The sequence below is a fragment of the Wolffia australiana genome, chromosome 14, assembly GCF_029677425.1.
Source record: "Wolffia australiana isolate 7733 chromosome 14, ASM2967742v1".
In the NCBI taxonomy this organism is placed as follows: domain Eukaryota; kingdom Viridiplantae; phylum Streptophyta; class Magnoliopsida; order Alismatales; family Araceae; genus Wolffia; species Wolffia australiana.
Genome location: NC_135848.1, coordinates 15,332,028 through 15,341,765, shown reverse-complemented (window position 1 = coordinate 15,341,765; position 9,738 = coordinate 15,332,028). Strand labels below are relative to the sequence as shown.

The 9,738-nt window shown below is 43.2% G+C and overlaps 2 protein-coding genes and 1 pseudogene across 2 annotated transcripts; all 3 read right to left on the bottom strand.

The window, feature by feature from the left end:
• Nucleotides 1-511: 511 nt before the first annotated feature.
• On the bottom strand, nucleotides 512-2,257 carry LOC144711957 (membrane protein PM19L-like). Its single transcript, XM_078586117.1, has 3 exons — nucleotides 1,980-2,257; nucleotides 1,721-1,898; nucleotides 512-875 (listed from the first exon to the last, which is right to left on the bottom strand). The coding sequence occupies exons 1-3, from the start codon at nucleotides 2,107-2,109 to the stop codon at nucleotides 659-661; spliced, it is 525 nt and encodes a 174-aa protein (XP_078442243.1). The 5' UTR covers nucleotides 2,110-2,257; the 3' UTR covers nucleotides 512-658.
• A 52-nt stretch (nucleotides 2,258-2,309) lies between these two features.
• FMN/FHY (riboflavin kinase/FMN hydrolase) lies at nucleotides 2,310-5,954 on the bottom strand. The gene is made up of 11 exons (XM_078586116.1): nucleotides 5,857-5,954; nucleotides 5,434-5,504; nucleotides 5,169-5,355; nucleotides 4,830-4,960; nucleotides 4,681-4,750; nucleotides 4,519-4,584; nucleotides 3,875-4,029; nucleotides 3,600-3,695; nucleotides 3,357-3,508; nucleotides 2,564-2,647; nucleotides 2,310-2,476 (listed from the first exon to the last, which is right to left on the bottom strand). The coding sequence occupies exons 2-11, from the start codon at nucleotides 5,498-5,500 to the stop codon at nucleotides 2,354-2,356; spliced, it is 1,131 nt and encodes a 376-aa protein (XP_078442242.1). The 5' UTR covers nucleotides 5,501-5,504; nucleotides 5,857-5,954; the 3' UTR covers nucleotides 2,310-2,353.
• An 843-nt stretch (nucleotides 5,955-6,797) lies between these two features.
• Nucleotides 6,798-8,148, bottom strand: LOC144712437 (tryptophan decarboxylase 2-like; annotated as a pseudogene).
• Nucleotides 8,149-9,738: the final 1,590 nt, after the last annotated feature.

Here is a 9,738-nt window from a genome sequence, read left to right as displayed (position 1 = left end):
GGAAACTCTTTTTTGACGACGGGAACCGGCATGAGAGTACCAAATCATGAAAAATTCCCCCGAGAAGGAGAAATATTAATCCCTGGAAGCTTACTTATATTAAAACAGTAAAATGTTAGAATACTTTTACGACTTAATCTATAATTACTTATGAACAGAAAGAAGTAAAATATTGCTTATGGTAGCGATTTAAATCGATATTTTTAAAGCAGCATTCAATCCGAATGCTTACTTATTTTAAAACACAAAAACTTAGAATATTTTTTAGTGATTAATATTACGTATTTTCTGGTCTTTAAAGAAAGTCAAATCTACAATTATTTCATGAACAGAAAGATACTACATATAGCTTATGAGAATATTAGTGTTGTTATTGAAACAGTTAATTTTAGTGCGACATTAAAATATGGAAGCATACTTATCGAAGTACAGTAAAAATCAGATAATATTTTTTGGGATTAAGAGTTTCTTCTTCTTCTTTGAGCTTTTAATAAAAGTGTTCAGACAAGAATTATCAAAAAAAAAATCTCTCGAGATTATGAGACAGATAACTTTATTTACAGCATCATCCTTTCCAAATGGTCCTCGTTCTAAGTACATGGTCGAACAGCGGACTATTTACAAACGGCGGCGCCGCCGCGGCAGCGGAGGAAATGGTCTAGACGACGGCGGCGCCGCCGGTGCTTTTGGGGACGGCGGGCTCGCCGTAGGCGGCGGAGTCGCGATAACCCGGGCCGTACTTACTGCTGAATATTCCGGCGTGTAGCATGAGCACGTACAGCAACTGCGTGAACGCCAGGATGATGATGAACGCCTCCAACACCCTCAGCCGCCATCCCCGATGCCCTCCCATGTTTATCTCCTTGCATGCCAACCTACACCATCATTATCATCACATATTCATCGCTATTGATATCACCATGATTACCGTATCATTATCATTAACATCATCATCATCATCACTATCATCATCAACACTATCATTATCATCACTATCATTATCATCACAATCATTATCATCACTATCACTATCATCATGAGTACCATACCATTATCATCATCATCATCATCATCATCATCATCATGCCTACGTCATCATCACCATCATTATCATCACTGTTACTATCACCATGATTACCATATCATTATCATTAACATGATCATCGTCACCATCATTATCATCACTATTACATACATCATCATTACCATAACCATTCATTATCATTTCGTTATCGCCAGCGGTATCATCATCGTTATCACTAACATCACCAGCCCTACATCATCATGATTACCCTTATCATCATCACCAGCCCTACATCATCATGATTATCCTTATCATCATCGCTATCGTTAACAACATTACCATGCCTACAAAACCATCATCACCATTGTTATCACATCATTACGATAATCATTCTTTATCGTTATCGATATCATCCTCGTTATCATTACCATCATCACCACGCCTACATCATCATCCCTATCATTACCATCATCACCACGCCTACATCATCATCCCTATCATTACCATCACTATTACTATCACCATCAATACCATAATCATTCATTATCATCAGCGGCGGTATCATCATCGTTATCGTTATCGTTCTCGTTCTCGTTATCATCACTATTAAGATTATCGTTATCGTTGCACCATGAAGATTATCGTAATCGCTATCGTTATCGTCATGTTCTTATGGTTGATGGGGAAGGTGCGTACCCGAAGGCGAGGGCGGTGACGGCCCAGGCAACGGTGGCGGAGGCGGCGGCGGCGGCGAGGCTGTCGCTGCGCCACGACCGGATGTGGTTGCCACCGGCGAGCTTCGATACCACGCCGAGCACCCCCGCGAGAATCGCAAATATCAGAAAATAGAACGTCGCTCCGTTCCCCGCCACCCCTACCATCATCATCATCATTATCATCATCAACTATTATCATTGATACTATCATCATCAATGATTATCACTGAACACGTTACCGGGATAGTTGGTCTGGCCGTTGATGAAGTGGTTGAGATTCCAGCTCGCGAAGCCGATCACGATGATGTACATGATCAGATTGAGAAAGAGCAGCGGCGCCGCCACGTTCCTGCCGACCATCTGCGCCATCTTCTTCTTCTTCTTCTTCTTCTTCTTGCTCTTCTTCTTCTTCTTTTAGCACGCTGAAACACGAGGTGAGCAGGCAGGTATATCGAGCGAGAAGGCGGCGGAAAACGAGACGTGGCGGGTCGACGATGGACACGTAGCGAGACACGCGTCGAAGGAGGCGGGTCGTCGTTATCCAGTGCAATTCTTTGAGAGTTATCGCGTTTGGGAAAACTATAAAACTTGCGTTTTAAACGTGCGGATATCGTCAGGAAGTGAGAAAGGCGGCGTCTTTGAAGGTAGCGTAGAGGGGGAGATCGAGAGCTCGCTCTGCCGTGCGGCGGTCTTCGTGGATTCTGGCGATGAGGCTTTCGAGTGAAGAGAAGTTGGCCTGCAATGGAGGAGAAGATGAGAGATTGAGCTATGAAAGGAAAGAAGAACGGGGAAAGAATCGGCGGTCTAGAAAAGGATAAGTTACCTCCGGCCGGATGTAGCCGACGACTGCCAGGCGGAGCTCTTCGCCATAAAAGTCCTCGTCGAATTTGTGGAGGATCCATGGTTCCTGCGCAGATTCATTGTCATGATGCAATTTCTGAGTTTTATGATGATTCTACATGGAGATGATGATGATGACCAGGTTTCTGGATGATGATTGGGTTCATGATAATGACGATGATTATTTGGGAATTCTGTCTTCATCATGGGTAAAGACTTTGGGGGATCTGGGTTCATGATCTGGGTTTGGTTATGGAATATTTGGAAGATCAGGATTCTTGATGGAGGAGGATTTTGGGGGATATGGGTTCATGAACATGATGATGATGCTTATGCTGGTGATTTTTTGGGGCTCTGGGTGCAGCAAATTATTTGAGAGATATGGTTCTACGATATGAAGACGAAGTAGATGATAGAGAAACTCCCGAGCTGTGTTCATTCTGGATGATCATTTGGGAAAATATGGGTTCATGATCGAGGCAGATTTTGCGAGATCTGGTTTCATGATGATCATGGTTACGATCATCATTATTCGGGTTCTTTATGATCTGCAATGATATAGGCGATGATAAGGATGATGACAACAATGACTGTTGTTTACTATGATCATGATCTGGGTTCATGATGATTATGATGGTTATGGTCAGGTTCATGATGATCAGGATAATATTGGTTCACGGTGATAATGATTAAAACCATGATGATCTGGGTTCAAGATGATGGTGACGACGACGATGATGATGATGATAATGACAACGCCTATGATGGATGCTTACTATGGTCTTCTCTGTGTTGTCAAAGTAGGGGTTCCATCCGACGCTCATCACCATCTTGTGTACTCCCTTGCCAGACAATCCAGCCCACCCAAAGTACACCCCCGAGGCCTGCTTGGCGAGCACCTCCGGAAATTCCTCCGCAGGAAGGTTGGCTGTAAAAACACCATTTTTACTCTTTCGGCTGCGAAAAAACCTATAAAAATATTTTAAATGAATTATTCAGAGACGAAAATGAATTCAAACCTGTGGGGATGCCCAGGACCTTTGACCCACGACCGTAGCCCTTGGTAACAGGGCCCTTGATGAACCAAGGCTCGATGGGTAGTGTCAAATCTACCCCTGAAAGTTGACCAACGATCAGGATAAAGTAAACGGGGGAAAGCTCAGCTAGGATGCAAGGTCATTGATATTCAGTTTTTATTTTTTTCTGAATTTTTTATTATCCAATTATTCGATTTTCAGAATTTTAATTATTATGTTTTCCATTATTTATTTATTTTTCCTGGTCGTTGACTTACAGTCGTTGAAGGGAGGTAGGCCCCACTTCTCGGGCCGTAGATCCAATAAAGAGTTGATGACCTCATCGGCTGAGCTGAGAAGCTCTGCCTGTTTCTTAACTGAGGGTACGGCCACCACAGACATGCCCGCAGCCTTACCAGCCATGACCCCAGGCCTAAAAATATATTAAAAAAATTGTGTAATTATTCCAGAAATATAAAAGCAGTTAAAACCATGCCCAAACTCCTCATCATCCTTAATATGGTCATCGGCCTCATCATCCATGTTTGGATTTGATGAATGATGACGACATTGATATCAATGGATGACCCATAGAATCTGGACGACAATGACCATGATGCCTATATGATCAAATGCTCTATCTTAGCTTGGAAATTAATGGAGACGAGATCATGATGCAGATTCGTGGAGTCCAAGATGATGATGATGATGATGGCCTGTCGCCTCCATGATTAAATGCTTTATCTTAGCCGGAAACTTAGGGATTCTGATCACAATGGCATCTCTTGGAAACCAGATGACGACGACAATGATTAGTCATCAACTGATGGATGGTAGGTATTGGAAACCATGAGATGATTTGTCATCATCATTGTCATAGTAGATGCCGAGCCCCAATGGAAACTAATTATAGAGAGCTTACAGAGAATCCTCGATGACGAGACAGCTCGCGGGGTCTACGTTCATTCTCTTTGCAGCTTCCAGGAGTCTTTGAAGGGGAAAGATTCAGTAATCAGCCTTGTGAATCCAAGGATATTCAGCAGAGGAATAATAGACAGCAATTTACATAAAATAGACGTCTCACATGTCAGGCGAAGGCTTCCCATTTTCTACTTCATCACGAGCAACAATTGTGAGAAATGATTCTTTCCAGCCTAGAAACAAATAGAGAGAAGAATTTAAAAGCAGTTTCAACAACTTTTTACAAAATGGTATGGATGGCGATAAAAAAACCGCTGTGGGGGGCGAGCTTTGACTCGATGTTTGATCTTGGGGAGTTTGACGACAGAGCCAGCGGCACCTGTTTGCCGGCCAAGTGCTTAATTAAGCGGTCAGCGCCAGGGAGGGCCTTAATATTGCACCAACTGCGAAGTAATCAGCAAGTTTAAATGAAATAAACCTAATGACTTCTTCCTAGGAAAGAAATTTTCACTTGCAAACGAGTTTTCTATTCCAAGTTGTAGTCAGTAGTTTATTAAATGTGTTAGATTAGTAGTTTCTTTTATGGCACTTGTATTATTTGGCCGACAAACGGGAAAACAAGATGATTTTCTTATCGAATTAGATGCTAACCGTTCGGAGAAAAGAGGGGTGGTTTCAGCCAGAAACTCCTCGGAAGAGAAGGGAAGATTGTAATCCTCCACAACTGCGCTTGCTGCCTCCAACGGCGTCTTCCCCACTGTTCTGTGGGCGCATCTGCGATCCCATTTCTTCCCATATTTGGCCAGGACCACTCGCATTACTTCCTCCACGATGCCATCTTCAAGACGGCAACAAAAGAACAAGAACGAAAATCAAGCAAAATGATCAAATTTGGAGGATATAAGTCAGCAAGCACCTGTGTTTAAAAGCGTGCCGTCTAGGTCGAGGATTACATGAGACTTCAACGACCTCGCCGTGGTCATTTCCCTATCGTAAGGTATGAAGATGAGCAGTCAGAATGTTGAGGCAATTCTCTTATTTTATCAGAAATCGTAAAAATAGAGGAATGTTTAGAGGCGTTCCGCGCCTAACATTCTTCAGATAATCACCGCGAATTGACGCTGAAAACCCGCCAAACTTCGCGTCGCCATGAAAGAATATGAAAAATCCCCGCAAACCCGAGAAAGCATTCAAAATTGACGCGAGAACTTGACCCAATAATGGATTACGAGATAAATCGTCAATTTTGTAAGGTGGAGAGTGAAGGAAAACCCGAAAGAAACGGACTTGCTAGTCGTGGGAGGATGATAATAAGTTGGGTGGAGTTGTAATCGATCACCTGGGAATGGGTCGGTGTCGGCGGGAGGTAATCTGCAGACGGGAGCTCTGCAGCGGAAGGAATAGAGAAGTGGGGAAGAACAAGGGAGAAGATAAAAGTTCGTGGTGGGAAGTTTGCGCTTGGAAGGTGGGGCCCACAATCTGAGGCGATGGGCCCACCGCCGATGACAGGCCGGTCAACCGGACTGGACTGGACTGAGACCGTCGGTCTGCTTTATTGGGCCTTTGGTCTGACCAAATAGGAATATACAAAAATTTAAAATATAAAAAAAAATTAAAATTCTCTCTCTCTCCTTCTCTTTTTTCTCTCTCTCACTCTGTGGTTCTCTATCTCTCTCTGCATCTCTGTGTTTCTCTATCTATCTCCTCTTTCTTTATCTGTCCCTCTCTCTCCTGTGATTCTCTGTATCCCTCTGTGTTTGTCCCTCCGCGTCTCTCTCTGTCCTATCCATCTCTGTCTCTCTCCCTCTTCCCTCTTTTCACTCGGTCGCTCTCTGTTAATGTCTCTCTCTCTATGTGGGTTTCTCTCTCCCCCCTTCTCTTTCTCTCTCTGTTTCTCTCTACACCTTTCTCCCTCTTCTTTTATGTGTGTGTCTCTCTCCCACCTCTCTTGTTTTCTATCTCTCTCTCTCTGCTTCTCTCTCCTCTTCTATCTGTGTCTCTGTTTCTCTCTCCTTCTCTGTGTTTTTCTCTCTCCTCCTCTCTCTGCGTCTGTGTTTCTCTCTCTTTATCTGTGTTTTTATCTCTCCTCTCTCTGTCTCTGTTTCTCTCTCCCCCTCCTCTCTCTATGAGGTTGTATATCCCTCTTTCCTCCTGTTCTTTGTATGTCTCTCTTTGAGAATCTCTCTCTCTCTCTCTCTCTCTCTCTCTCTCTCTCTCTTTCTCCTGAAAGCTCACAGGAATCATAAAAAAAAAGCGGACTAAACAGAAATGGCCAAAGAACTGGTACATGTCTGGCATAGAATCCCAATCAAATCCCCTCTCCCTGCTCTTCTAGAAATTTCCAGAGAAGCCAGTGGATCAGAATGACGAAAATAAAAAAATCAAGCGAGTTGGGTCCCTAGGAGGAGGCCAGCCTGGTCTCGGATCAGCCCCCATGTATCGTCCACGTGGCGGTCTTCGACCAACGGTGCACCGATTGCCAGGCGGAGTACGAAGCGGTCGGAGAGAGCCTGTGCCAAGAATTGAGGTCAAGTTAACAGCCAATTGGTCAAGAGGCCAACAGAGTTGATTCGACAGGTCCACTTACAGTATGGGAGATGAAAGCCCTGCCGAAGCCATTGACAACATGCAGCAGATCGCTGTTCAGCTTGTCCCCATTGTCCTGACTTCCCAGATGAGGGCGGAGACGGAAGCACACAAGCGAGAACATCTACGGCGCTACAACCTGCGTGCGAGAGCGGAAGTAAACGCGTTGACCAAATTACATTTTGGAAAATAACAGTTTGGAGTTTTCTTATTTTAATTACCTCAAAGCGGGGGTCTGAGTTGACGTGCTGTAGAAATCGGTGGGCCAATCGGATGTGATTTCTGATGTAGTTCTGAAGGGTCTCCACGCCGTAGAGCCTGAGTACCATCCAAAGCTTCAAGGATATGTTGAGACGTTTAGATAAAACACTTTGATGAAATGACATTAACTGCAAACCTGCGAAACCAAGATTTGGTTCTGAGAGACTGAGTTTTTTAAAATAAAAAAATAATTGACAGAAAAAAGTCAAATGAACCTGAAACGTCTCCCAAGTGGTATTTGCCAGTCCTTGAAGTCAATGACTTGACCCTCCTATGAAGCCTGGGATACCCAGGACGCAACAGAGGTGCGTAAATCTTGATCTTAGAGAGAGAGAGAGAGAGAAAGACATAAAGACAGAGAGGAAGACAGAGGAAGGGAAGGACTGAGAGAGGGGGAGGGAGAGTGAGAGAGCAGGTTTTTGGAAGGCTAGAGTAGATTGGCGAGAAGGGGCGAAGCAAAGAAAGATATGAGGGAGATTGGCAAAATTGGAAGAAAGATAGACGAACATATAAAAAATATATATATAAATAATATACCTTGTGTTTCAAGAACTCCGAGTTTGTGGACAAAGACTTGATCAAATCAGACCTGTGTTTGACCCAAAGTAGGGAGCAATCAAAGTTTGCAAGCAGCCACTTGTGCACGTTCATCCCAAAGGAATCTGCTTCCTCTACCCCCTCTAGATAGTGTTGGTACTCTGGGCATATGCATGCACTTCCAGCATAAGCTGCGTCGATATGAAACCACATCCCATGTTCCTATGATTAGAGAAAAATGAACAAAAGATAACTGAATCTACAACCCGGTGGAAAATTTTAAAAGCATTTTGAAACAATAATATTCAGTATGTTAGCTGAAGAAATTACAATTCTCTTGTATGACCTGCCACGGGTCTGTTATTACTATTTTCCGATATACTATCGCAGGATACATGAAGCATCAGTGTATTGGCACTGAAGAGAAGCATACTCTTTTTCTTGATTTGTCTTAGAGCCGAGGCAAGTAGTTGTCAGAGTAGACCTTTGTGAAATTACTTTTGTTAAATTGTCAAAACATTGCTTGGGGGAGCAGATAGTGGAGCTTACTCTTATTGGACGGGATCGAGGTGACCACTTGATCACAGAGTTGGATACCAATGATCGATCAGATGAAGTTTGGAAGGGGGATGTTGCTAATGTCATTGTGCTTTTACTGGGAAGTATGACCAATGATCAACTTCTGAAGATGTCCCTCTAGAAGACTGCAGAGAAGATCTGGGACAATGTTTGAAAGAATTCACATAAGAAAAGAAATCTCTACATCACTCATTGATGGAAATATATGTGGCTGGCAAGCCAATCACACATTCCACATCTCGTTTTATATTCATTAATAGAACATATTCATTATAGTGAATGTGTGATTCGTATAATGAAGTCCACGAATACATGATCGGACTTAGTGAATTATGATGAGATCGTAATGCGGAGATCACTAGTCTTTAAGCATGTGTTCTAAACATTCCTATTCAAAGGATACGCAAGAAGGACATCGAAGTATCCGGATAGAATAGCACTATCTAGCCTCACTCATATGATGAGTATGGCCGATCCCGTAGCCATTAGTGTGGCGACACTAAGGATAGATAGTGGGTGCTCTTTAGTGGAAAGAGTTCACAGAATTGATCCGTACAAATCCCTGAATGGTATTATACCAAACTGTCAATCAGGTTGATTCACGTCACGATTGTGTAAGTGGTCCTTAGACCTGAGACACCAAAGACGTCTTGTAGACGAACGGTTGTACTTTGATTATGGCCAACGAGTCTCTAATCATGGGATTCTAAACGATCTTAGTTCGGGTGAATCAAGAAGTACATGAAGGCGATTGAGTGGTCAAGATGGGATCGTCCACCCTCGATATAAGAGGTGACAGCTCAAGGAAGATGATGCGATGAAGTCCTTGGCCAAGGCAGTGAAATATCAGAGAAGAGTTCTCTGATGATTTTCGAATACATCAGTACTAACTTGGATGACCGATTAGGGTTTGGCAGTTGACCATACCCTAAGTGGATGAGGGATTATACATGCATGGTAACCGATGATGAACAGGTTCCATGAGTGAGTCGATACACACTCCTTTGTATCTTCTAGGACACGAGGTATAGCTTGGCACCCCACGTGTCGGAGTCTCGGCCTATCGATTGGGTTAAATCGATCCGACGTTAATTAATCTATATGATGATATAGTTAATTAATTTGGAAGGCCAATAAAAGTTATTGGGACGCTAGAGTCGTTAACTAGATTGATACATGGGCCTAGAGGGTCACACGCAAATGGTCTTTTTGACGTTAGAAGATATACTTAAGTTTTGGGGGTTTTATGAAAAATACC

Bases quoted from the DNA above. Each gene is read 5' to 3' on its own strand.
- LOC144711957 (XM_078586117.1), bottom strand. From the start codon at position 2,109: ATGGCGCAGATGGTCGGCAGGAACGTGGCGGCGCCGCTGCTCTTTCTC. The intron at 1,899-1,979 runs GTAACGTGTTCA...TGATGATGGTAG, and splicing joins CGGCCAGACCAACTATCCCG to GGGTGGCGGGGAACGGAGCG. The intron at 876-1,720 runs GTACGCACCTTC...ATGATGGTGTAG, and splicing joins GTCACCGCCCTCGCCTTCGG to GTTGGCATGCAAGGAGATAA.
- FMN/FHY (XM_078586116.1), bottom strand. From the start codon at position 5,500: ATGACCACGGCGAGGTCGTTGAAGTCTCATGTAATCCTCGACCTAGAC. The intron at 4,030-4,518 runs GTAAGCTCTCTA...ATATATTTTTAG, and splicing joins CTCGTCATCGAGGATTCTCT to GCCTGGGGTCATGGCTGGTA. The intron at 2,477-2,563 runs GTAACTTATCCT...CCTCCATTGCAG, and splicing joins TCGGCTACATCCGGCCGGAG to GCCAACTTCTCTTCACTCGA.